General features: G+C 35.5%; 3 protein-coding genes across 3 annotated transcripts; all 3 read left to right on the forward strand.

Moving 5' to 3' along the window:
- The first annotated feature begins 668 nt into the window (after positions 1–668).
- On the forward strand, positions 669–10,514 carry LOC127637768 (deleted in malignant brain tumors 1 protein-like). Its single transcript, XM_052119021.1, has 11 exons — positions 669–832; positions 989–1,333; positions 1,460–1,768; positions 1,867–2,175; positions 2,301–2,609; positions 3,068–3,370; positions 6,507–6,812; positions 7,187–7,480; positions 7,610–7,704; positions 7,906–8,005; positions 8,660–10,514. The coding sequence occupies exons 1-11, from the start codon at positions 775–777 to the stop codon at positions 8,701–8,703; spliced, it is 2,472 nt and encodes an 823-aa protein (XP_051974981.1). The 5' UTR covers positions 669–774; the 3' UTR covers positions 8,704–10,514.
- A 2,150-nt stretch (positions 10,515–12,664) lies between these two features.
- Positions 12,665–17,537, forward strand: LOC127637513 (scavenger receptor cysteine-rich domain-containing group B protein-like). Its single transcript, XM_052118600.1, has 4 exons — positions 12,665–12,773; positions 15,557–15,901; positions 16,815–17,123; positions 17,212–17,537. The coding sequence occupies exons 1-4, from the start codon at positions 12,665–12,667 to the stop codon at positions 17,535–17,537; spliced, it is 1,089 nt and encodes a 362-aa protein (XP_051974560.1).
- A 927-nt stretch (positions 17,538–18,464) lies between these two features.
- Positions 18,465–26,134, forward strand: LOC127637514 (deleted in malignant brain tumors 1 protein-like). The gene is made up of 7 exons (XM_052118602.1): positions 18,465–18,483; positions 18,763–19,065; positions 24,406–24,711; positions 25,230–25,523; positions 25,705–25,799; positions 25,880–25,979; positions 26,121–26,134. The coding sequence occupies exons 1-7, from the start codon at positions 18,465–18,467 to the stop codon at positions 26,132–26,134; spliced, it is 1,131 nt and encodes a 376-aa protein (XP_051974562.1).
- The last annotated feature ends 127 nt before the right edge of the window (positions 26,135–26,261 follow it).

The following is a 26,261-nucleotide window of genomic DNA, read 5'->3' on the forward strand; positions in this document are numbered from 1 at the left end:
TAATTCCACACCATCTTGAAGACGAAGACTCTGCAGAAAAGGAGTGACAATTTAACAGGTGAAAGAAGTCAAATAATGAGTTGTTATACATTTGTTTTATCTTATAATGACATAATGTGTAAGTATTGTTTGTGTCGTTCATTTTCTTTGCCTTAAATACTTATAAAGCATTGCTCTGTCTTTTTTGTTCCTAAAAACATTGTGTAAATTGTTGCTACTGAATTATGAACTGTAAAATACTGTCCAAATGGAGTGAAACTTAACACTACTGAAGAAGTAAATACTTTAAAGTGATGTTTAACGAAAAATCTGTCATTATTTATTCACTCCTTTGTTGTTCCAGAACATGTTCCAGAATTTCTTTCTTCAGTGGCACACAAAAGGAAATGTTAGGCAATAACCATTCACTTTCTTTGAATTGTGCAATAAAAGTGCTTAGTGAAAAATAGAAATGATGCAATGAAAGTGCAGGTGACTGAGAATTACATACTGCCTAACATCTCCTTGTGTGTTTCATGGAAGAAACATTTAACACAGGTTTGTAACAATGTGAGGGAGATGCCAGAACAGTTTTTGGGTGAACATTTCCTTTTATACTAAGGTACTAAACCAAAGTGTATAAAAACAGGATTTATATTGACAAACAAATAGTAAATATGATGATGAAGGTTATATACTCTAGTGTTCTGCTAGCATTTCTGAACCATAAAAATCAGCCATAGCAAGACCCTGATGTTTACTGGATGCTTCTAAGGCAAACCAATCAATGTAATAATGTTTCTTTTCTTTTTAGGCACAATGCTACATACCTTATGGCTGATTCTACTGTTGGGTATGAAGACACATATGCACATACGCACACAGTTGTACTTATTATAAAGTTACTCTAAGTAGTACTGCTGGTATTACTTGGTATGAAATGTTGTCCCAGGTCACTGCTTATGTCAAATGCTAGATGACAGTTTATGACATGTTCTGTTACATACAGATTTAGAAAATGGACCTCCCATCGAAGCTCTTTCCATGAGGTTGGTAGATGGTTTTGACAGTTGTTCTGGACGAGTGGAGGTTCTCTATAATGGAGTATGGGGAACAGTGTGTGATGATAACTGGGATCTATCAGACGCTGCAGTGGTGTGTAGAGAGATGGGCTGTGGAGATGTTATAGAAGCAAAAAATGTTGCTTATTTTGGAGAAGGTTCAGGACAAATATGGATGGATGAAGTAGGTTGCAATGGGGCTGAATCCTCACTGACTGAATGTCCAACAAATGGATGGGGAATACACGACTGTAGTCATTACGAGGATGCTGGAGTCATCTGTCAACCTGGATGTAAGCTAAATATTGAACATTGAAAATAACTGAACAGAAATTGAGCAAATGATTAATACAAAATGCTATACATTTCTAACTCCTATCCCTGTTCTCTTTTTTTATTTTTTATTTTTTTAACATTAGCACTTGTTAGGTTGGTAAATGGCATGGACTCTTGTTCTGGAAGAGTGGAGGTTTTCTATGATGGTCAGTGGGGAACAGTGTATGATAATGGCTGGGATCTAGCAGATGCTGCAGTGGTGTGTAGAGAGATGGGCTGTGGAAGTGTTATTGAGGTGAAGAATGCCTCCTATTTTGGACATGGTTCAGGACCAGTGTGGATAGATGATGTACAATGTAATGGAAGTGAGGATTCTTTGATAAACTGTACATCAACAAAATGGGGAATAACGAGTTGGGACCATTCAAATGACACCGGAGTAATCTGTAACCGTGAGCTACAAAAATCTTGGATGCATATTACATTTCGCTTTAAATAATCACAATAAAACACTATGTATTTATAATAACCTGTCCATTTCTTTTTTTAGCACTTATTAGGGTGGTGGATGGCAGTAACTCTTGTTCTGGAAGAGTGGAGGTTCTCTATAATGGAACATGGGGAACAGTGTGTGATGATAACTGGGATTCATTAGATGCTGCAGTGGTGTGTAAAGAACTGGGCTGTGGGGATCTTATAGCAGCCAAGACTGATGGATATTTTGGAAAAGGTTCAGGACAAATATGGATGGACAATGTAAATTGTAAATCGAGTGACACTAAACTGATGAAATGTGAATTTAATGGATGGGGAATACATACCTGTGAACATATAGAAGACGCTGGGGTCATCTGTAGACGTGAGCTAAAACCTTAAATACATACTTTATACTCCCTTGAGACTCTATTCTGATGAGAATTTGGGTGAATGATATAGATCAAGTATTTCTAATCCCATTTCATATCTTTCCATGTTTAACATTAGCACTTATTAGGTTGGCGAACATGGCTGGCCGTTTCGCTGGGAGAATAGAGGTTTTCCATGAAGGACAGTGGGGAACTGTGTGTGACTACGGCTGGGATCTATTGGATGCTAATGTTGTGTGTAGAGAGCTGGGCTTTGGGAGTGCTACACAAATAATTGGTAGCTCTTATTTTGGCCAGGGCTCAGGACCAGTGTGGGTATATAACGCACAATGCACTGGAAGTGAGCCGAGTTTAAAGAGATGTCCATCAATGGTATTGCAGGCTCAGAACTGTAGTCATCTTAGAGATATGGGAGTCTTCTGTAAAGGTAGTTCAAAAAATGAAGCATTATATCCACGATACAACCATAAGTTTGAATTACACTGTACTTACGTATATCTTTACATCCCTGGCAGAATCTGTAAGAAATATATTTTTTTAAATGTCAAAAAAAAAAAAAAAAAATCTTTTATTTTTTATTTAGCACTACTTCCACCCTGAAGAAGTTGCACAACAGATTTTTAAGTATAAAACCAAAATGATCCTTTAGAGAAGTTTACATACACTTGGTTATTAATATTAAGTGTTGCCTCCTTGAAGATCAGTTACTGCTTGCAGCATTTGTATTTTTAAAGATCCCGCTTCAAAAAAAAAAAAAAATGTTAAACATGTTGCAGATTCTGCAAAGGGCATCAATATTTCTCAACAGAACTGCAATTTGACCAGGTTTGTAATTAGTAAACTGACTCTTTCACATTCTCCCTCTCTTTTATTTTTGGGAATTAGCCAATGTCAGGGTAGATACTGGCGGTTGTCGTGGAAGGGTGGAGGTTCTTCACAATGATCAGTGGGGAACAGTGTGTACCGATTCCTGGGATGCTAAAGATGCTGAAGTGGTGTGTAGAGAAGTTGGGTGTCCACCCGGTGCTGAAGCAAAGAAATATAACTATTTTGGACAGGGTTCGGGACCAATATGGATGGACAACGTTAAATGTATGGGGAATGAAACAACACTGAAGGACTGCAGTTTAAATGGATGGGGGAGAAATGATTGTACCCATGTAAACGATGCTGGAATCATCTGTCGAGGTAAGATGGATACGGTGTACTCATTATTTTGCTTCTGTATCACAGAGCCTGAATGTAGAGAATGTGGATCTTGGTAAGCTTAGAGAAAAGGTACCTGACCAACTTTTCTTTACTTCTCAAATACTTCTAATTTTTATAATTACATAAATAATTAATCCTGTTAAAAGCATCAGGGACTTCAGTCTATGTACTCTCTAGACTCACAGAGCCGGACATTTGACTATCAACTACTGATCCACTAAACTGTCTATTCTGGCCAAGAACTGCCTGCCAAGACAGGAGTAGAATGTCTGAACATCATGTAAAGCGACCAACCCCACATATACTACGTACCCCATTTTTTGGCCACTGTGTGTATTTTGCATTGTGCTAGAGTTAGATCCAATCCAAAATACAAACTTGATTGTGCAAGCTGTGTTCCAAGAGTGCTGATATTTCATAAGACAGCCCATGGATGCTTTCAGAGATTTTCAAATATCTAAAAATTAGGGCTGTCAATCGATTAAAAATTTTAATCGAATTAATTACATGGTGTCCCGATTAATTAATCGCGATTAATCGCATATACAAATATATATATATATAATAAACAAATATTCAGATAATTAAAAAGCATTACATTCTTGTAGCAGAAGAGTTCATCATTGATAAGACAATATAAATAGCGACTTTAGAATACAATGTATTGTTCACTACCATATTATTGATCATAAGTCAATCATTGACACAGTTCACAGCAATCCATTTCACAAGTGAATTTGTAAATCAGTTGGAGATTTATTGTGAGGGTTTGTTTAGGGACCCATCAATTTACACCTGCGTTAGACTTTTTTTTTTTTTTAAAACAAGCCAGGGGTACATAGTACACAATACTACAGATTTATTTTACAATAATGCCAAGACATTAAATTCCTTATAGTGCAATGTTTTTTTAATGCTTTGGAGTTGTTGGAGGTACAAAGAGTATTTAAATAATATTTAAGTCTTTACAAAAAAGTGCAAAAAATAAATTTACACGTCTTAAAAACTTGGCAAGAAAAATAAACAGATTAATCAGAAAATATTAACTTAAGTTATCAAATCTGTGAAAACCAAATAAAACGTCTTTATAAAGCAAAGAAAAACTAGTTAAAATAGAGGTACGTACAAACAAACAAACTTTTAATCTACAGCATTACAGAAGGAGCAAAGTGGATCTAATTCAGGGAGCATGTTTCTTAAATAAAGATTTACTGGGTAAAAACGGTGTAACAGTTTAAAGGACACATCCTTAACCTCATTGGTAATTAAATATGTATGAGATAAAGACCATACGACCTGTGTCAGACATGCTTGTCGCGTCTCGGGTGTGTTGCGTCATAAATATAAAAATGTTTAGGTCATGGTGTCAAGTTAAATATAGTTTAATACTCAATCTTTAAACACATCTTAAGATCCCTTAAAGATCGCATTTGCGCTCCAAGTGTTTCTTCACTGTATAAACTGTGTGTTGCTCACACAGCTGAAATTTCAATTACTGCCCTCTGGAGTAAACAGGTGGTACTACAAGCTTGAATTTCTCAGTTAAGCATTGCGATTAAAGTGCGTTAATTTTTTTAACGCGTTAATGTTTGTCAAATTAATCGCACGTTATTAACGCATTAAATCGACAGCCCTACTAAAAATATAACAGCCTCGGAGGCTCTACCATTGGAGAAACTGTAAGGGTCAACTGAGTTTTACAACAGTAGATCACTGTGGGTACTATATAGGATAAATGAATGGGTAGAGCCATAAAAGAAATCCTATCGGATGCAAATTGTCTGTGACTTCTCTAATAAAACAGCAATTTGTCTTTTTTTCTTTATAGAAAACAAAAATCTGGGTTCCAGTGAGGCAGTTACAATGAAAGTAAATGGAGCCAAACTTTTGGGGTGTTTAACGGCAGAAATGTGAAGCTTATCATTTCCATGCATAGTTCACTCCAAGCAGATTATTTAATGTAAAACATGTTACAGGACAATTACAAGTTATATGTTGTTTCCTCACAAAGCCAGTTTATTCAGCTTACTGACGCATTTTCTCGAAGTTTCCCAAATCGCATACTTCTGAACTCTTCTAAATAATTTTTATACTGTAAGTAGTGTGAGTAGTGTTCACAATGAAAATGCAATGAGAAGAAGGGTACAATGACTTCCTGGATAATGTACCTCATAAACCGAAATAGCGAAGTGAGAGATATTGGACACTTCATACACTTAGCAATTGCACTTCCCTCACGAAAATCGAGAGTTCATGGGAAATTTGCTGTAAATTTGCTGTAAATCTCCAATGATAATTTGCACATGCAAATGAGCTTTGTGGCAAATTGTCCATTGTTGCAAAAGGTTTGCTGGATGTTCACCACTGCTGGCTAGAGCTGCAAACTTCTGGCAAACATTTGCAGCAAATCAAATGTTCATTTGCGTGTGACAATAACAATCAGCAAATTTGCGGCAAGTTTGTGACTAGTTCAGATTTTTTTGTACGGGTTGCATTACGTAGCGGAATGGGTGGGGATACCCAGCTGCAATGCTGGCCTGACAAAACAATTGTAATTAATTGTGAATGTGACAACTAGTAAGATTTCTGTGAAGACATCACCATATGAGTTTTTTGAGATATAAGTGTTGGACTGAGGTTGGCTAACCTGCTAAAGCTAGCGGCAACACATAGTGGGCAATTTAAACATCACTTCTGTCAGCGACTGATAACGTGAGGTAAAGAACAGTTAGTGTTCTATTTGAGACAATAATAAACTTTGAATATTTAGACAATAGATGGCAAAGTGTAATGCATGTAGTGCATCTTTTGGGACACAGCTTTTGTATCACTGAGCCGGACTGTGTTTGTGGCATTCCAGATTATCTGTCTGCGCAGTGCTTGGAATATACCTTTAACATTAACTTTAGTTTAAAAGCAATATCACACTTAATATCCAGCTTATGTTCTGATTATGAGCATGGCTGTAACAAAGCTGTGCTGATATTTTTCATTACAACAGCTTTCTTAAATACCTTCCTTGTTCATATTTTATATTGCATACTAAACAGAAATGGGTGTTGCAAGAATAAACTGAAATGTACATCTACTGAGGGATTTTGTCCCTCTTCTTTAGACATTAGACTGGTTAATGGGGCCAATATATGCTCTGGAAGAGTGGAATACTCCTACTATGGACAATGGAGAACCATCTGTGATGTTGGCTGGGATGCTACAGATGCTGCAGTGGTGTGTAATCATATGGGTTGTGGGACCCTTATAGAAGCAAAGACCAGGGCATATTTTGGACAAGGCTCAGGACAAATCTGGCAGGAAAATTTTAGATGTCTTGGGAATGAACATGGATTGTATTGGTGCCCATCAAGTGGACAGGGAGTCAACAGCTGCAACCATACACAAGATGCTGGGGTCATCTGTCGAAGTAAGTTGCAATCTTCTACGCTTGACCTAATAAGTAAGAGATAATATACAGTCAAGCGCATAATATTGCTAAATAAACTCCAACATAGTAATCAGAACCTTGAAAAGGGTCTTGTATGATGTTAAAGGGGCTGACTGTATTTTATCTCTCTTATGACATGGCTGGGGAAAACAAAAAAACAAACAAACAAAAAATGTATATTCAATATTTGGATTGAAATTATTTTATTAGTTTTCATATGAACTGTGAGTTATTATGTTAGTTACTATGTAGAAATAATGCTGCAATAGATAAATCAGAATCAAGTAATAATTCAATACAATGCATGAAGAGGTTTATATACAGTATGTAATCCCACTCTTTCACTGATCCAGGTTTGAAGTTGGTGGGCGGTGTCAACGCATGTGATGGCAGAGTTGAGATTCTTTATGATAGTCACTGGGGAGCAGTGTGTTACAATGGTTGGGATCTAATAGATGCTACAGTATTGTGTAGAGAGCTGGACTGTGGTGACATTGCAGAGGTAAAGGGATATATTGGCCCTGTGGGGCCAGTGTGGATGGATAATCTCAGATGTACAGGAAATGAGTGGACAGTGCGAGACTGCCCTTTCACTGGGGGTTTGAGCAGTTGTTTGAATGGGGTTCATGCAGGAGTTCGTTGCACAAGTAAGTAATTTGTTTATGGGATTCATATCTCTTGCACTCTGGTCCTCTTCCTGACAAGTGAAAGTGAAGAGATGCTATTGTAACATGCCATTCTTGCTGTAAAGTTCCTGTCAATGTTTACTTTCACAGAATTTGTTAGAAAAGGCGTGGTGAAGATTTTGGTGAAGGCTAAAACTGGTGTCAATGTCAATGACCCAAATATCATGAAAAAACTTTTGGACAAGGTAAGCAAATAAGAAGATAGGTTCAGTGACCTCCTTTTGTACTATTAGGTAGGGGAGACCAGGGGTGCTGAGCAGATGCTGAATATGTGTGATCACTGCTTGTTTGTGATTGTTGAAATTTAGTGTTACAGTTGTCTCCCCCATACTATACTTGTGTATTTGTGCAAATTGTATGCTTGAGATTTTAAACAAATTTCACAGATGACGCAAGTCGTTCAAAGTTCAAATAGGAAGAAGTTTAGTGTGACATGGAGAACACACTCGGATGGGCTTGTATTCCACAAGGACAACACAATGGCAGGTATGTAAATTCAGAGATGTTGCTATATAAACTATCAGTCAAAAGTTTAGGGTCACTTATTCATTCTTTAATATTATGATTATTAACATTTAAGGATAATAGTAAAATTATTAAAAACTATGGAAGAAAAGAAAAGGAACTATAGGAATTGTGTTGTGACTAAATAATCCCAAAATAAATCAAATCTGTCTTATACTTTAGCATCTTCAAATTAGTCACACTTTGCCTAGAATTTGCAGACAAGCACTCTTGACAATTTCTCAACCATCTTCTTGAGGTATCACCCTGAGATGCTTTTTAAACAGTATTGAAGGAGTTCCCATCAATACTGGGCACTTATTGGCTGCTTTTCTTTATTATTCAGTCCAAGTCATCCATTTCAGATTTTTTTTTAGTTTTTAAATGTTTTAAATTTGTAATTAAATTAATTATTTTGTTGGCACAATTATATTTTTGTCTACAAAACTAATTTCATACATTTAAGCATACGCCTTCAAATCAAAAGATTTTTAAGATCACAAGAAACATTTCAGTCAAGTGACCCCAAACTTTTGAACGGCAGTGTACATATACAGATAGACAGACAGACAGACAGATCTTTAAGTATGTATGTATTATTTATTTAATATAATTATAAACATGTTGTTTTCACAGGTCAGGGGTCAGAGGGCCTCAATCCTTGCATGCCAGTTTACTAATTATTATTCCTAATAATATAAAGGTAATCTTTTAATGTTAACCTTTGTTTCACTGTCTGTACTCAACTTTATAATGAATTAGAATTAAATCTCTTATGAAATATGTAGTAGGTGGTGCATGGCTTAAGAAAGCACAATCTAAGCTCTACACTAGCCTTAAATCTAACAATTAATTGTTCTCTATATCAACATAAACTGGTTGCCAGAGCACAATTTTTCAGGGATAGCCTGTGTTTGATGTATCCAAATGAGCAGAGGGAGCGCCTCACATACCACATGACCAGTTAAACAAATTGAGTAGATCTAATTTAAACCTTCTTCTGAGTTTTCCTTGTAAAGAGATGCACTGTGAAAGAGTTGCCGAGCAGATGAATGAAGTGAGCATATTGAAAAGATACAAAATCTGGAAGAAGGCCAAAAAGACAATTTTATTTATTTTTTAAAGCTAAAGGATTATTTTGCTCATTAACAGCATTGTACTGTATGCTGTAAGATGATACAACAATGTTAATACTGAAAAATGTTCTTATGTTTCAAAATTTCATAATTGTTTAACTCATAATCATTACAATGTGGTCAATCATTTTTTCTTTCTTTTTTTTTTTTTTTTTTACATCAGTTTGTCAGTGAACTATTTCTTGTACTCAGTGAGCTGAGCATATTTTGAATAAATAATTATAACAATAAATAACTTTAGGATCTGTGCAGTCTGAATAATGAAGAAAGAACATAGACTTGGATTTAAATGGCTGTGTTGTATTTTAAAAATGAAAATGAAATCATTCATCTTGATTAAAAAAAAAAAAGATTCCACACATTTTCTTACCACGCAAGAACCCTGCTTACAGACACAAATCCAAGCATGCAAATCTTAAACAAAAAAAGTTTCTACATAAACCAAACCTGCCTGCTTTCCAAACTTAAAGAACAACAACACACCCTTTGATATCCATGAGGTCATTTGATTAGTAAAACACTTCGATGCAAATGCAATTGTGAGGAACGTGCATGCTATGTTAATGTGTAAATGTTTGGTAAACACGGGATTTTAAGATGGAATCGCCTTTGTGCCATTGTTGGTCTTTTAGGTAACAATGTTTTGTTAAGATCTGAGCTATATTTGCTTTCATGTAAATTTGATGCAGGTTTAAGTGTCTTTTAAGGTTATTTGTAAGTAATGGACAAGCTCAGTTTTGTTCTCAGTAATGCTTAGGAAATGTTCATAATGCTATATTGTCTTTGATGAGCAGTTGCTTGCTTGATGCAGATATTGTTAGCATCCTTCAGCATGAAAGGCTTTAGCATTTATGTATTCATAAAGTACCTTAGTTGTGTAAAGGCATAAATGCAATATCTGCCACCAAGCGGAGGTCAATCTTTTGTCTCCAGTATAGGCATAAGGGTCAAGTTCTTCTTGATGACAGATTAATGCTGTGGTTAGCCTTGGAGTACTTTCTATCTATCTTTCTAAAAGTAATTCAAATTTGTACAAAGAGACCATTTTTAACTGAGGGAGAAGTGTTAGTGTAAGTGTTAAACTTCTGTTTTCTGCAGTCTGGTTTATATTTCCTTCACAAATAAAACACATAACTGGACCCGAGCCCTGACAAATTATAATGATGTAATATTGCCCATGTAATGTTATTGGAAATTAAATTGACATGTTTTAGGTTGTTTATTTTTGGTCTCAAATGGGCCAGAGCTGGGTCAGGGCACACAATATATTGAGCAAACAATGGAAACATTACTTCCTTGTCTTATTGGAAAATTAGGATCTAATTGAAGAAAATGGGGAACTTTACTTTTACACAGCCCCCCCAGAATAGTACTGTTCTTTTTTAAATATACTTGATATGTTATTTTGGAATTCATGTTTAATTATTTTATGAAACATAAATATGGAATAAAGTCAAACAAAGTGAAATAAAGATTAAAGAAAACAAGTTTGTCTTTATGTGTAGTTTTTGTCTTTTGTGAGATAAAAAATACTTTCTGTGATGTTTTGGTTACAAAGTAGTTTTACTGGAGATGTAATAAGTCAGCACATAAATTAGGCTCATTCACAGTTATGCAAATCACACCACAGAATGGACGGATTTAAAAAAGTTACACTGAATAAATATATAATACGCAATTATAATATGCATAAGAAATCCAAGTTTTACATTTGCATTTAATTTTCATATCTAACATGACATTAATGCCCTAATGGCCAATGACACTGAGGTGTCACTGCACTCAAAATTATTTCATTATGGTCACTGACTTTTTTACCTTACAAGTTTTCACCATAATATATGGCAAGCTGAAATTACTTTTAATCATGTGTAGGATATGAATTGTAGATATCAACAATTAAATCGTAAGTAGTTAAAAGGATGTTTCTTGATATAAGGAATGGAATAATTATTAGTAAAAGTGATTATTTTTGACATTCGCACTGGTGAACATTGTAAGTCATAACTCGAAGAAATGCACATTCTTGATATCAACACATAAAAACAAAAAGTAGTAAAAGCTGTATTTTTTTATTTCTATAAATGTAAGCGCAGCATAGTTCTAGCGGGAAGAAGAGCAGCTGTACATCATCGCTCCATTAGCCGGGTAATTCCTAGCCAGTCACATGTAAGCCACTGTCTGCTCACAATATATCACATTGCTGTTTCAGTGTGCTAACATGGCAACCTCCACCACCCCACCACCACCAGTTGAATCCCGTCCTGCATGGGGGTAGGCGCCTCACACCTGCTTCCTTTCTCTGGCAGGATATGACGGTTCTGAGTACTACAACTTCTGACCGCCAGACGGGGCCTATGCCAAAGAGAGACATTGCTTTTCTTTTATATATTCATCAAATACCTGTCATCTTCAATTTCACTCAAGTCTGCGGGACTTCCTGATAAAACTCTGTTTTCACTAGTATAGTTGCACAGTAGTCTGTCATTCACTTCTATCAACAACAAAAAAATTATTAATTTACATCTGTTTTCTGCAGTCTGGTTTATATTTTACATCTCTAGTAAAACTACTTTGTAATCAGAACGTCACAGATAGTTTTATCTCAGAAAAAAAGACAAAATAGTTTTTTTCTCATCTTTATATCACTTTCTGGTCATAAAGTGTATCAAGATTGAAAAAATAAAATAAAATAATAATTTTTATTGAATTTTTGTGGAGCAACATATTTTGTGTGAAAATAAATAGTAACAGAAGGTTATTTGGATTAAAAGTCATTTATTTAAAAGAAGAGCGGGGGACCTTTTACCCCACAGTTGGAGGTAAAATGCAACTGGGGTGTTATAGTGATATAGTGAGGATATAGAGTAAAGGCAATAGTTACTGTATATTTCAACATTTCTCAGCTTATGCAAAAACATTTGAGACATGCTTGTCCTGCTTGTCAATGCTTATTCAAAACAACCACTTCAGAAAATTATGCTGTGACAGGATGGAAGGCGGGGCTGGGTCGTGATTCTACACACCCGGCCCCTTATCAGGCTAATTAAGCCTCCGAGAGGGATAAAGGCTGACTGCGGATGGTGGTGCGAGAGAGAGAACGTTTACGGGCAGCTGTCCATCATATGTGTGTGATTGTGTCTTTTGGATTAAGTTTTTCATTAAATATTATTTATATTGTCAAGCCGGTTCTCGCCTCCTCCTTTCCTTTAATCCCTTTACAGATGCATCATTTCCTGTTAATTTCAAACATGTTTGGCATTTCATATAAATTTCAAAACATCTAAAATACTCTATAAACAAATGAAACTGCACTGTGATTGGATCAAGTCAATGTGAGCCCACTTCATAACAAATCCATCATCCCCACTTAAGAAAACAATGTATTTTATGGGGGCCTTTAGCCCCAGCAACACAGTCGCGTTTCCACTATCGGGCCAAATGAGGGCATGCTAGTGTGTGCCAGGGCCAATTCCATTCCCCCTGTAACTTCCGGGGCTTCATCATGGGCTTTGGACTTTTGGTCAAACAAGAACGACTGGGGATTGAGGTGGGATCAATGTCAAAGGCAGAGATTCGCCGAACATCCCAGGCTGTGTATCCAACACAAAACGGTACATGTTTGGGGAAAAAATTTATAATAATAAAAACAATGCGGCAAAGTACAAATTCGTTAAAATGCGCAGTGGACAAAGCAGTCCCCAAAGAAATGACTTTCCATGGTTCTGTGAACTTTCATAGACTTAGCTTGAGCTTCCCTCTTGCTTGTGAAATGGACGGGCTGTGTGATGTTGGCACTGCCGCAGCGTATTAAGGGTGGTTTTGACAATGCTCTGGAGTTATTGGCTCGTTGGTGGTAATGTAGATAGATTTTGTTATTGCTGCTCGATGTCCGAGGCTACTGGCCCAGGCTCGCACTGGCCTGATAGTGGAAAAGCGTCTGGGTCTTTATACCACAAATACTATCCTTTGACTTAATGGAGAGTTATTAAAAACAACTGAACAAAAATGAAAATGACACATAAGTATTTTATCTCAAAATAAGTGTGATAATTTCTCATTCGGTACCTAAATTTGTACCATTTTAAAAGTGATTGTATTCTAGATCAAATAACGTCAAAATCAACCTTTAGACAGTGCACGTGAGGACCTCATGGATCAGGAACATTTTGCAGTGTATGGTGACAAACAGGTGTTCAGGAAAGTGCTGTGGTATTTTCCACAGGCATCATTTATGGGTGGGAAAAGTGGGGGATGTCCTAATCACTTTTTAAATAGCAGGTAAGTGTCTATTGCCAGTTCTTTGGCAGGAGTTTTCATTTAGTTCATTAAAAGATTTATTTACTTAAAAAGATTGTTTTCCATTATCTGTGCATAACCTAATTAATATTCATGAGTTTGTGTCACAAAACTCAATTACAATTGGGTCACAACTAGCCCCCCTCCCAAAAGAAAATAACTGTCCCCACCAATATTTACATTTACATTTATTCATTTGGCAGATATTTTTAAAAGTGAATTACAAAAGATGAATAACATCATAAGCGATTCATCTTAGGAAGACCGTAGTAAGAAACGTGCTGCATTACAAAGAAAAAACAAAATGGTATTTTCTAATTGTATTTATTTTATTTTTTGCTATTTAGTGTTTTGGGGAAATAAACTCAAAAGTGCCTTTTGATATACAGTAAATGCTAATGTTTTTAGCTTAATACCAGTTGAGATGGTTTTCAATTTAGGATTGAATCGTTTTTTTTTTTTTAAACTGCTATGTGTGACAGTTATTCTGACAGCTCTCCTCTTGTTCACTCTAGACAACACCAACCAAAACCTCTGCTGTAATACAAAAGTAAATTTATTTTTCAAACTTTGGCCACTCCAAAAAATATAAAAATTACTTTACATTCAGTAACTGACTTGATATGGTATATCAGGCTTTATTGATGTCATTCAGCGTATTAATTACGTCAGCATTTTTTAACAGTTTAATTGATTTGGACACAAAAATGAGCATCAGGCCATTGAGCCTAACACTTTCAAACCCATGCAAGATGAACTTTGCTGTCATGATGGGATATCCTGCGTGTTCATGTAAATATAAACAAATTTGGAGTTCTACCATTCATGACATTTTTCCATGCGATTTAAATTTTGTTTGCAAATATTCTCACATGTTAAGGTGAAACTGGACACGCAATATTAACCCATTTAGACTGACAGAATGCGGTTCATATGTTTCAGTATATAATGAGAAAAAATGCACACAGCAATGAGTTTTCTGCTCGTAAACATTGATTGACTTTACATTCAATTGTTGCAATGCAATCAATGAATCCATTTAATTTTTAATCCATTTAAAGCAATTTGTCTATCTAAGCAAGATGTTGAATCTGGCAGTACCTTTCAACATTTCACTAATCCCCCTGTAAGCACATATCTGCCACATGAACATCTGTGAAAGGGTCAAATATGTGTATGTAAGTTGGATCCACATGAATTATAATCACGAGCTGAATATTGTTCTAACTTTTGAGAGGGAATGCCTTCTGAGAGGAGGAGCTGAGCATTTCAAGTCCATATAAAAAGACCTGGAAGACTGAACTTAATTCCACCTCATCTTGAAGACGAAGATGCTGAAGAAAAGGAGTGGCATTTTGACAGGTTAATGAAATATAATAATGAGTCATTGGCTATAGTGCTTTAATATGTTTTATCTTATACGGACATAAAGTGTCATGATGTGTATTTCTGGTTGTTTGTTTTGTTTGCCGCAAATGCTTTTAATGCTTTTATTTCTTTTTTTGGCTCTTTTCTGCCCCCTTAAAGAAGTAAATACACTAAAAGGATATTTAACCCAAAAATGAATGATCTGTCAGAAAATCTGTATGGTCTCAAACTAATAATAAATATGGTGGTGGTGATGATGGTGGTGGTAAACTCTAGTGTAATGCAAAACAATATTGCTTTGTGTCAACTGGAATGCTGCCTAAAAATGTGCAGAAATGCTTTAAGCCGTAAATAGCAGACACAGCAAGACCCTGATGTTTACTCCATCCTTATGTATCAAGCAAACTAATCAAAGTAATCATTTTTCATTCCTTTTCAGGCATAATGTTATATACATTGTGGTCCATTCTCTTGCTGGGTATGAAGAAACAAATGCACAGACATACTCACATAACTTTCTGTATTTTAATATAAAGTTACTCTTGATAATACTTAATGCTAAATGTGTGTGTTAGCTGCTATGACATATTGAGTCCCAGCTCACTTCTGATGTTGAATGCTCAAAATACTGAATAACAGATGATCTGTATATCAGATATGTCAAAATACATCAAACATTCTTAAGGTGTGTATACATGACTGCTTATGACATGTTCTGTTCTACAAACAGATTTTGGGAATGGACCATCGGTAGACGCTCTTTCTGTGAGGTTGGAGAGTGGTCTCAACCCATGTTCTGGACGAGTGGAGGTTCTCCATAATGGGACATGGGGAACAGTGTGTGATGATTATTGGGATCTATCAGATGCTGCAGTGGTGTGTAGAGAGATGGGCTGTGGAGATGTTATAGAGGCAAAAAGTGTTGCTTATTTTGGACAAGGTTCAGGACAAATATGGATGGATGATGTCAAATGTTTAGGGACTGAATCTACTCTAAATAGCTGTGCATTTAATGGATGGGGAAAACACAACTGTGGGCATGGAGAGGATGCGGGAGTCATTTGTCAACCTGGACGTGAGTTAAATACATTCTGACAGGTTGGGAGGATTACTTTTGAAACGTATTCCACGACATATTACAGAATGCATGCTGTAAAATGTAATTTGTAACGTATTCCATTAGATTACTCAAGGTCAGTAATCTATACTTTGGATAACTTCTTCAGCACTGGTAATATTTTTTACTTGTTTTGACTATAAAACTCCGCCAGTACAGTAAGACCTAAATATCTTATGCAGTGTTGTTTCTAAAACAAGATCAATCAAATTGATCTTGTTTTAAGGATTTTTAGATGTTTTTACAGGAAAACAATACAAAAATGATTATCAAGAATATGATCTTTGCCCTAATATCAAAGGTCTTACTAGAAAAAAACTATGATCCAACGTGAATTTTCTTGATAAAAAAAATATCATCATGCCTGGTAATGTGCATGTAAAATGGATAGAAATATAATTTTATCTTAGTGTAAAGCCGACAATTTACAAAAGGTTTATTTCTATTTCTTCTGCTCCAAACTTACTTCAAACTTACTTCTCTGTCTGCTCGTATGAATGTAACACATCATAAGAAAGTGTTTCACCGCTGTTCAAATGCACTTTGGATCACATCATTTATTTGTATAAATGTTTTCCATCTGAAAGAACAAAATATTAAATGAATCAAATGACAATAAAATGTAAAGTAATCTGTTCAATAATCAAAATACTTTTTGAATGTAACTGTATTCTATTTACCAATTATTTAAATTGTAACTGTAGTGGAATACTTATATTTTGTATTTTAAATACGTAATCCCGTTACATGTATTCCGTTACTCCCCAAACCTGCATACCGAATAGAACCAAAAAGAAATTGGATAAAAGCTAAATACAAATGCTTCTAAAACCTTACTCTGTTTTTTTTTATTATTTTTTTTTAACATTAGATCTTGTTAGGTTGGTAAATGGCATGGACTCTTGTTCTGGAAGAGTGGAGGTTTTCTATCAAGGTCAGTGGGGAACAGTGTGTGACAATGGCTGGGATGTATCAGATGCTGCAGTGGTGTGTAGAGAGATGGGCTGTGGAAGTGTTACAGAGGCAAAGACTGGTGCTTATTTTGGACGAGGTTCAGGACCAGTATGGATGGATGCTGCACAATGTACTGGGAGTGAGGATACATTGATAAACTGTACATCAACAAAATGGGGAATAACGACTTGTGACCATTTAAAAGACGCCGGAGTCATCTGCAACCGTGAGCTACAAAAATCTTGGATACATATTACATTTTGCTTTAAATGAGCATTTGAACTAACATGTACTTTTCATTTTTACAAATTTAGCTCTTGTTAGGGTGGTGAATGGAAAAAACTCTTGTTCTGGACGAGTGGAGGTTCTTTATAATGGAATATGGGGAACAGTGTGTGATGATAACTGGGAATATAAGGATGCTGCAGTGGTGTGTAGAGAACTGGGCTGTGGAGATGTTATAGAGACAAAGAGTGATGCTTATTTTGGTCAAGGTTCAGGACAAATATGGATGGATGAGCTACATTGTAAATCAAATGATATTAAATTGGCGAAATGTGCATTCGATGGATGGGGAATACATAACTGTGAACATACAGAAGATGCTGGAATCATCTGTCAACGTGAGCTGAAACCCTGAAGGAATGTTCCAGTCATGTTCAATACAAGTTAAGCTCTTACACTTTTCAATTGGTCAAAATATAAATAAATAATTATTTCAACCCATTCCTCGTTTATTTAAAAAAAAAAAAAAGAGAGAGAGAGAGAGAGAGAGAGAGAGAGAGAGAGATAAAATCATGGTTACTGTATGGAAGTATAAATGGGCCAATCCATTTACTTTAAATTACACATTGTTTCAAAAGTATAGCCACAAGACGTCAGCTGTACAGTATGTGTAAACATGATTTTAGTGTGATAAATCTTTGCACAGATAAGGATAGTAAACAATTTTATCGCTTAAAATCATGTTAACATGTTGAATGTTTTCTTGTGTCTACTTTTGAATCGTTGTGTATTTTATTGTTTATAACTGGGCCCAATCACTTTCATTGTAAATGTTTTACTGTCACTTCGATTTTAATCTAAATAATGTTTTGTGGTAATCATCATTATTCCACTAATGCTGTCGATTATGTTTAACTTGTACTGAACCCGGAACATTTCTTTAAATACATTCTGCATACTGCCTTGAGACTATAACCTAATAAGAATTTGAATAAATGATTAAGATCAAGTATTTGTAATCCCATCTTGTTTCTTTCCATCTTTAACATTAGCACTTGTAAGGTTGGTGAACAAGCCTGGCCGTTTCTCTGGGAGAATAGAGGTTTTCCATGAAGGACAGTGGGGAACTGTGTGTGACTACGGCTGGGATCTACAGGATGCTAATGTTGTGTGTAGAGAGCTGGGCTTTGGGAGAGCTGCAGCAATAAATAATAGCACTTATTTTGGCCAGGGCTCAGGACCAGTGTGGGTATATAACGCACAATGCACTGGAAGTGAGGCGAGTTTAAAGAGATGTCCATCAATGGTATTGCAGGCTCAGAACTGTAGTCATCTTAGAGATATGGGAGTCTACTGTTATGGTAGGTCAAGTTTACCCACCCCTGGCAGAATCTGCATGAATCTGTAATCCTTATTTATAGCATTTTTGATAAATGACTAATCAAACAAATGTTCTATTTACAGAAACACTGCCCCATATTAATATTATGTATTGCCTCCTTTAGCATCAGTGACTGCTTGCAGCATTTTGTGGATTCTGCGAAGGACATGAACATTTATCAGCAGAATTGTTTTTTGATCAGGTTTGCAGTCAGTAAACTGTCTCTTTCTCCTCCCTCTGTCTTCTCTTCTGTAATTAGCCAATGTCAGGGTAGATACTGGCGGTTGTTCTGGAAGGGTGGAGGTTCTTCATAATGATCAGTGGGGAACAGTGTGTACCGATGACTGGGAAACTAAAGATGCTGAAGTGGTGTGTAGAGAACTTGGGTGTCCACCCGGTGTTGAAGCAAAGAAATATACCTATTTTGGACAGGGTTCGGGACCAATATGGATGGACAACGTCAAATGTATTGGGAATGAAACATCACTGAAGGACTGCAGTTTAAATGGTTGGGGAACACAGAACTGTACCCATGAAAATGATGCTGGAATCATCTGTCGAGGTAAGATGGATACGCTTTACTCATTATTTTTCCCTGTCTCACAGAACCTGAATGTAGAGCAGTTTGTGGATTTTGGTAAGCTGCGAGAAAAGGTACCAGTGGGCTCCATCTATCCGCTACCTCTCAAATGACTGTTTAAGTTTATTTTTATGATTTCAAATTGGTCCTAGAAGCATTTAGAGCTGGATGAAACGTCTGAACCACTTCATAGTCTGTTTTGGCTAAGACCCACCCACATATCTGACCTAGTCTGACTGTTTTGTAAAATGACCAAACCCTGTTTGAAGTGTGTAACTTCAGCATCACTAATGTCACCAGAAGGAATTCCAAAACAGATTCCAGAAAACACCTCCTGTCTTCCATTGGCCATACAAACAGATAGTCACATCATTGGTTGAGCTAATATTGCTGTGTCATGCTGGATTGGCTACTCAAACAACCAACGTGATCTCATGAGATCTTGTATGTACTCTAATGTAAAGTTTGGTTCTAGCAAACGTAAATGATCTTAACGTTTGATTTTGAATATGCAGGGAAACGTTTTGCAGAGAGTCTTACAATCCAGGATATGCTTCGACATTATACCGGCTTACAGCTCTCCTAAACCATCAATAAGCACCTGTACTCTAAATGAAACATAGTCATAAGATGCGTGGTTATCGACCTAATTCGCTAAGTTGTGCAACTCTCTAGATATATGTGAAAAGTCAGCAATAGATTTTTTTTTATTGCAGAACTTATATATACATACATACATACATAAACGATCAGGGAAATGAAGCATGGTTGTATCTTTTACAATGAACAATCATAACAACAGAAAACAATATTATGGATTTGCGGACATCAAAATATGAAGTTATATACGCAGAAAAAAGAAAAGCACAAGGTTAAATCATATAATTTATGAAACTTGCTCATTTTGTGGTTTTGTTGAAGAAACAGCTCCCCGTTTATTTTGTGATTGTAGTTTAACCAATAAATCTTGTATTGACTTAAGCTCTTATGTTTTTAGCCCCACAAATAGCTTTAGTTTACACAATATGGCTATGACCAGAGCCATATAGAGAGAGAGTTGCGACAACTCCATTGATTCCAATGGAACGTTTTTTTTTTACAGCAATGGCGGCTCGTGGAGCCTCTCAATAGTTCCCGGAAGTAGCAGCAAACACCGTAGAGATGCATCAGAACAAACCGTTTGCGACGCACTTTTAAAAGGTGAGACGTTTAAAGAATAATATTATCTTATTCTGTATATTATCAGTACATCTAAATAAAAATAACTTGTAAATTAAAACCTTTATAGTTGAGTATTACTCATTAAATTAGGAGATAACAGATTAGGCAAGGATTGGAGCTGGATAAAGTTAGTAACGAACACCCTATTAATTGTAAAATCTGTTCTCTTGATTCAGTTTCATCCATCATTTCAAAAAAAAAAAAGTAATATCGTAATATATTATTACAATTTAAAATAACTGTTTTCTATTTTAATGTATTTTAAAATGTAATTTACTCCTGTGATGCCAAGCTGAATTTTCAGCCTCATTACTTTTGAACGGCAGTTTATATACGAGTATGCTTAAGTTGTTTTAAAGATGAATATATTGTGTATATGAATAAGTATTGTAAGAATTATACATTAGATATATAATATTTATAATACATAAATAATTATATTACTACATATAGAATTGTAAGAATTGTAAACAATAAGCTTCATTTCACTAAATTTTACATTTACGTAACTGCTGCTAATAGTTAATAGTTCATTGACCCATTGTGCGGTGCGAGCTGGAAATCACCTGTCACCAGCCTGTCTCTGTACTATCTGAAAAGTCATAAATATGACATTAGTTACCATGAGATTAGTGAAAACAACGAACATGAGGTAACATAAAAAGGCAACAGAAATCCTAGCCTGAAATAAGTTGAGGCAAATAACGGTAGCTGAACACTAATCCTCAAATATTAGCTGATTTGATCTTTAAAAAAACAACATCGCTGTAACAACATACTCATGCTACATACATATGTTGGTGTGTTACATAAATATATAAAATAAATGCATTTATTGACTACTAATTACCAGAAATCGCAGTTCTGTAACTCTACTCTAACAGTTTGAAATGCCCCCCAAAGCACTTCCTGGAACTATCTGAAGTCTACGTGAATCACGTGACGATCAAGCATTTAGAACTCCCGTTGTCGCAACTCTCTCTTTATATGGCTCTGGCTATGACCTAACATCACATCAAAACAAGTCAAGAGTAATCGAGCACATGCTTCAATCTCTGATAAACCAATGGTAAGCAGGACCAGCCCACATAATTATCATACAAGAGACAGAAATGTAAGAATAAATATAAAAATAAATACTTGTGGGAATATTTAAATATGGAAATAAATACAGGTGGGAATAAATAAATATAAAAATAAATGAATGCATAAATAAATAATAATAAAAAATAAAAGAATATAAAAGTTTTAAAGAATAAAAATAAAAAGAGAAAATAGTAAATGAAGGAAAAAAGTCTACAAAAATAAATTCAAGAATAACTTTAATTAAAAACGAATTATATTTGTTTTATCAAGACATTTATTATTTTATTTTCTTCTTATTATATTTATTTATTTATGTATTTATTTATTATTTTTGCAGATTTTATCCTCCATATTTGACAGCAAGTAAACATAATATTTTTAAGGATTAATAGAAATGTATAAATGTTTATGTGTACTGTTTGAATTGATTAATATTGAATAATTCATAGAATGAATCAGTTTAATACATTAGTTAAATGTCACCACATTTATTTAATGCAGTTGACATTATTATATGACATTTTGATGGTTTCAATCAGTTCTGCTGCCCTATACGTTTTAACGTTTTAAAGGATTATATCACATTAATCAAGATTACACTGTAAAATGTTAAAATGAATAAAAACTCATTTAATCATTTATTAAACATTTAATTTTATTTTTGTTTGCCACGGGAAACAAAAGGATTTTTCATAATATGCCATAACAAAAATTAAAATAAACCACAAAAAGCACCATAAAACAACAATAATATTTATCCATAAATGTGTTATCTATAATCCTGCAGACTGCTTTCTGTGAAGAACAGACCCAAATTCAAGCCTTTTATTCAATGACTCCATCTCCATGCGTCGCTGTGGTGTCTCAACCGCTGTAACCGTCAACCCACGTTGGTTTCATTTTCAAAATTCAAAAACTGCCACCTCAAGCATTATGTCAGTGATGTCAAATGCTCATTGGCTCTCATGTGTCTCGTGACCGTTTGTGACATGCCATATTCTGCAATGTATATGTTTGAATGAGAAATGACAGCGCCATTCTGGAGTGCATCAGGAGAAGATTTACAGTGATTAATAATTTTAATTCTACTCTCCACTTCACACAAAGATATTGTATGCCATCAGGGAGCACATCAGATGCAGTACTTTCATACTGTATTTTGCCACTTTTTTCTGAATAAATTATTGTGATTAGATTATCTGGCTTTTACATGTTTTATATGCTCAATAAATGGTTCTGCTTAAATTTAGGAGTAGGTGTGGGATTAGCGGCTGTAAAATATAAATAAATATATGTAGGTAAAATACTTGTTACATGTTTTTATATAATTGAAATGTGTTTACATTTAGAGATTGGGGTAGGGTTAAGGGATCTGAAATATCTATAAAACAGTAAAAATTTACAAAAATATTTATAATCACTTTGCGTAATCAAATATAGTTGTAATGGATTTGTCAATTCAGCCTCACGCGCAAGGTTGAGCAGGATGAATTTGAGGTGGATTTCGTGCCAGCACACGCCACATGAGCCCCTCAATCTCAATCACGAGGATCACTCACTGCGGCATGCTTATGTCGGTCGTCATCCCATAAGGCTGCGCTGCCATGTTTCCTATCGGGGAAGTTATGTCGTGTAGTGCGGCGTGATGGGATTCTGTTCCCCAAATGCGTTAATACGCAATGTCAAGTGGACTGAGTCGTAAGTGAATGTCTCGGTTACATACGTCACCTTGGTTCCTTGAGATGAAGGGAACGAGACATTGCGAACGCTAGCTGCACTACAAGACTCAGAGTTCTTGAGGCAAGAGCAATGCGCTCCTTGTTCTCAGTCTGATATTCTGAGGAAATGGTGCCTGTGCACCTGTTTTTATAGTGGTCAGTTTCGTGCCAAAACAGGCAGGGCTCAAACACCATAGCCAATATTAAAATATTGGCATTATTATAGAGAGGTTTCAAATAGGTTGTGTATGAAGGCACTCCCATTATGAGTTAAAACGCAATGTCTCGTTCCCTTTGTCTCCGGTAACCGAGGTTATTTGCGTAACCGAGATGTTAGGTAGGGTCTAAGCGTGTCACTCAAAACAAACAGTTAGAATTTTTATAGTGCAACAGACAGACAGCGTTTATAGTTTTACAGAAAATGAACTATATATGGCTTACTTCTAGTTGTCTCTGCATATTAAAATGGGAGAGAAATGCATTTTAACACAGAAAATGTTGCATACTTCAGCATTAAGATTAATCAAAAGCTTTTGTGGTATAATGTTAATTTTCACAAACAATTATTTCTACTTTTTGAAATTTCAATTATTCTCCTTTTTAAAAAGAAAAAAATCTGGATTCCAGTGAGTCACTTTCAATGGAAGAGATTGGGGCCTATTTGTAAATGTTAAAAAACTCACTGTTTCAAAAGAATTGCCACATGACATAGACAATATACATATTAACGTGCACTTACCTTTTCTGTTTAAAGTTGTATCCAATTTTACAACTTCGTTGCCATGATAGCATAATGCCATAAAGCCTGTTATCCCGGTAAACTACAGTTTTAACAACTTAACAGCTCAAAGAATTAATCTAAGGGCTTTTATAAAATGATAAACTTCACATTTCTGCCTTTAAACCCTTCAAAGAATTGGACCCATTCACTTCTATTATAAGTGCCACACTGTAACTTTGATTTTTGCCTCTTTTCTTTTTCTTATTTTTTTTTAAGAAAAGGAGAGACAAGACACAAATAATTTTTATGGTACTCAACATCATGCAAGAAATGTTGTTGATTTTGCTTGACTTGTATTGATACCGGAAAATTCATTTAAGGGCAGGTAAATCTGAAATTGATAATTATGCAATAATAGATAGGCAAGCAATAAAGTGGTGGTTCATTCAGAAAATGGCAAGATTGTACAGACAAACCTGAAGAAAGAGCAATTAGCAGATTATCAGAAAAAAAATGTAAAGAATACATTGAAATTCGCATCTACACTGTACTTATGGGTTTTGTCTCTCCCCTTAGAGGGTAGACTGGTTAATGGGGACAATATATGCTCCGGAAGAGTGGAATACTACTACTGGGGACGATGGGGAACCATCTGTGATGTTGGCTGGGATACTACAGATGCCGCTGTGGTGTGTAAACACTTGAATTGTGGGACACCTGTAGAAGCAAAGACTGGGGCTTTTTTTGGACAAGGCTCAGGACAAATATGGCACGAACATTTGAATTGTTTTGGGAATGAATCCAGATTGTATCAGTGTCCATCAAGTGGAATGGGAGTCACCAGCTGCAACCATAGACAAGATGCTGGGGTCATCTGTCGAGGTAGGTTGAAATCTTACAAGCTAAGACATAGTAATAAATAAAAGTAGATAGATAAAGTTTGTCAAAACAAACTTTGATATTGGCTTTACAAGGCATTGTCTGAAAGATACGGCGGTATGGAAAAGTATGGAAGATAGATTGATTGATAAACAGACTGATGGATTTTGGTGGATTGTACTTGAAAGCCCTATAGGACAAGTTACAGTCAGAAATGTTGGTCTTGGTTTAGGGATATACTGTATATTATCCCACTTTTACACAGCTAAAATAAAATAAAAAACAAGATGTGTACATAAAATATTGATTTGTGTTTAATTTTTTTTATTGACTTATTTGTAGAGAATGCTGAGAGACCAGCACATCTATAAGTTTTCCAGATGTGATAAAGTTATATAGAATTGCCAAGAACGACTGTGATTGACCAATCAGAATCAAGTATTCCAGAGAGCCATGCAATAATTCAATGCAATGCCTATAGTGCCTTATATATAAAACCACTCTTTCTCTGATTCCTGCAGATGTGAAGTTGGTGGGCGGTGTCAACGCATGTGATGGCAGAGTTGAGATTCTTTATGATAGTCACTGGGGAGCAGTGTGTTACAATGGTTGGGATCTAATAGATGCTACAGTATTGTGTAGAGAGCTGGACTGTGGTGACATTGCAGAGGTAAAGGGATATATTGGCCCTGTGGGGCCAGTGTGGATGGATAATCTCAGATGTACAGGAAATGAGTGGACAGTGCGAGACTGCCCTTTCACTGGGGGTTTGAGCAGTTGTTTGAATGGGATTCATGCAGGAGTTCGTTGCACAAGTAAGATCTACTTATTTGTATTTGTCAGCCTCTCAAAACACAGTTTGCCAAATGATGCACAATATGTTTATGTAATTTGTATCTTTTGCACTCTGGTCTTCTTCCTGGCAAATTAAAATGAACAGATGCCATTATGACAAATCATTTTTACTGCAAAGCCCATCAATTTTTCATTTCATAGAATTTGTGAGAAGAAATACGATAAGGATTTTAGTGAAGGCTAATGCTGGAGTCAATGTCAATGAACCAAATATCATGAAGAGCCTTCTAGACCAGGTGAGGTGAAGGATATTAATGTGTAAATGATCTCCTTTCTTTGAGCAATTTGCTGACTGAGGTTTCAACAAATTTCACAGATGACACAAGTGGTTCAAAGTTCAAATAGGAAGAAGTTTAGTGTGACATGGAGAACACACTCGGATGGGCTTGTATTCCACAAGGACAACACAATGGCAGGTATGTAAATTCAGAGATGTTGCTATTTACATATATAAACATATATATAGTAAAAACGGATAGATAAATAGACAGACAGACAGAAAAGATGTATTTATTATTGATTGTAATATTACAATTATAAACATGTTGTTTTTACAGGTCAGAGGCCATAATCATTGCATGACAACTTACTAATGACTAATTATACCATATACAGGTAATTTTTTAATTCTCTCCTTTGCTTCCCTGTCTGTGCTCAACTTTTGTAATAATTAGAATGCAGACTTTTTTTATATCAAG

This window comes from Xyrauchen texanus, chromosome 45 (assembly GCF_025860055.1).
Source record: "Xyrauchen texanus isolate HMW12.3.18 chromosome 45, RBS_HiC_50CHRs, whole genome shotgun sequence".
Taxonomy (NCBI): Eukaryota; Metazoa; Chordata; class Actinopteri; order Cypriniformes; family Catostomidae; genus Xyrauchen; species Xyrauchen texanus.

Bases quoted from the DNA above. Each gene is read 5' to 3' on its own strand.
- LOC127637514 (XM_052118602.1), top strand. The intron at 25,524-25,704 runs GTAAGATCTACT...TTCATTTCATAG, and splicing joins TGCAGGAGTTCGTTGCACAA to AATTTGTGAGAAGAAATACG. The intron at 25,800-25,879 runs GTGAGGTGAAGG...CAAATTTCACAG, and splicing joins TGAAGAGCCTTCTAGACCAG to ATGACACAAGTGGTTCAAAG.
- LOC127637768 (XM_052119021.1), top strand. From the start codon at position 775: ATGTTTCTTTTCTTTTTAGGCACAATGCTACATACCTTATGGCTGATT. The intron at 2,610-3,067 runs GTAGTTCAAAAA...TTTGGGAATTAG, and splicing joins TATGGGAGTCTTCTGTAAAG to CCAATGTCAGGGTAGATACT. The intron at 7,481-7,609 runs GTAAGTAATTTG...TTACTTTCACAG, and splicing joins TGCAGGAGTTCGTTGCACAA to AATTTGTTAGAAAAGGCGTG.
- LOC127637513 (XM_052118600.1), top strand. From the start codon at position 12,665: ATGGGCTTTGGACTTTTGGTCAAACAAGAACGACTGGGGATTGAGGTG. The intron at 15,902-16,814 runs GTGAGTTAAATA...TTTTAACATTAG, and splicing joins AGTCATTTGTCAACCTGGAC to ATCTTGTTAGGTTGGTAAAT. The intron at 17,124-17,211 runs GTGAGCTACAAA...TTACAAATTTAG, and splicing joins CGCCGGAGTCATCTGCAACC to CTCTTGTTAGGGTGGTGAAT.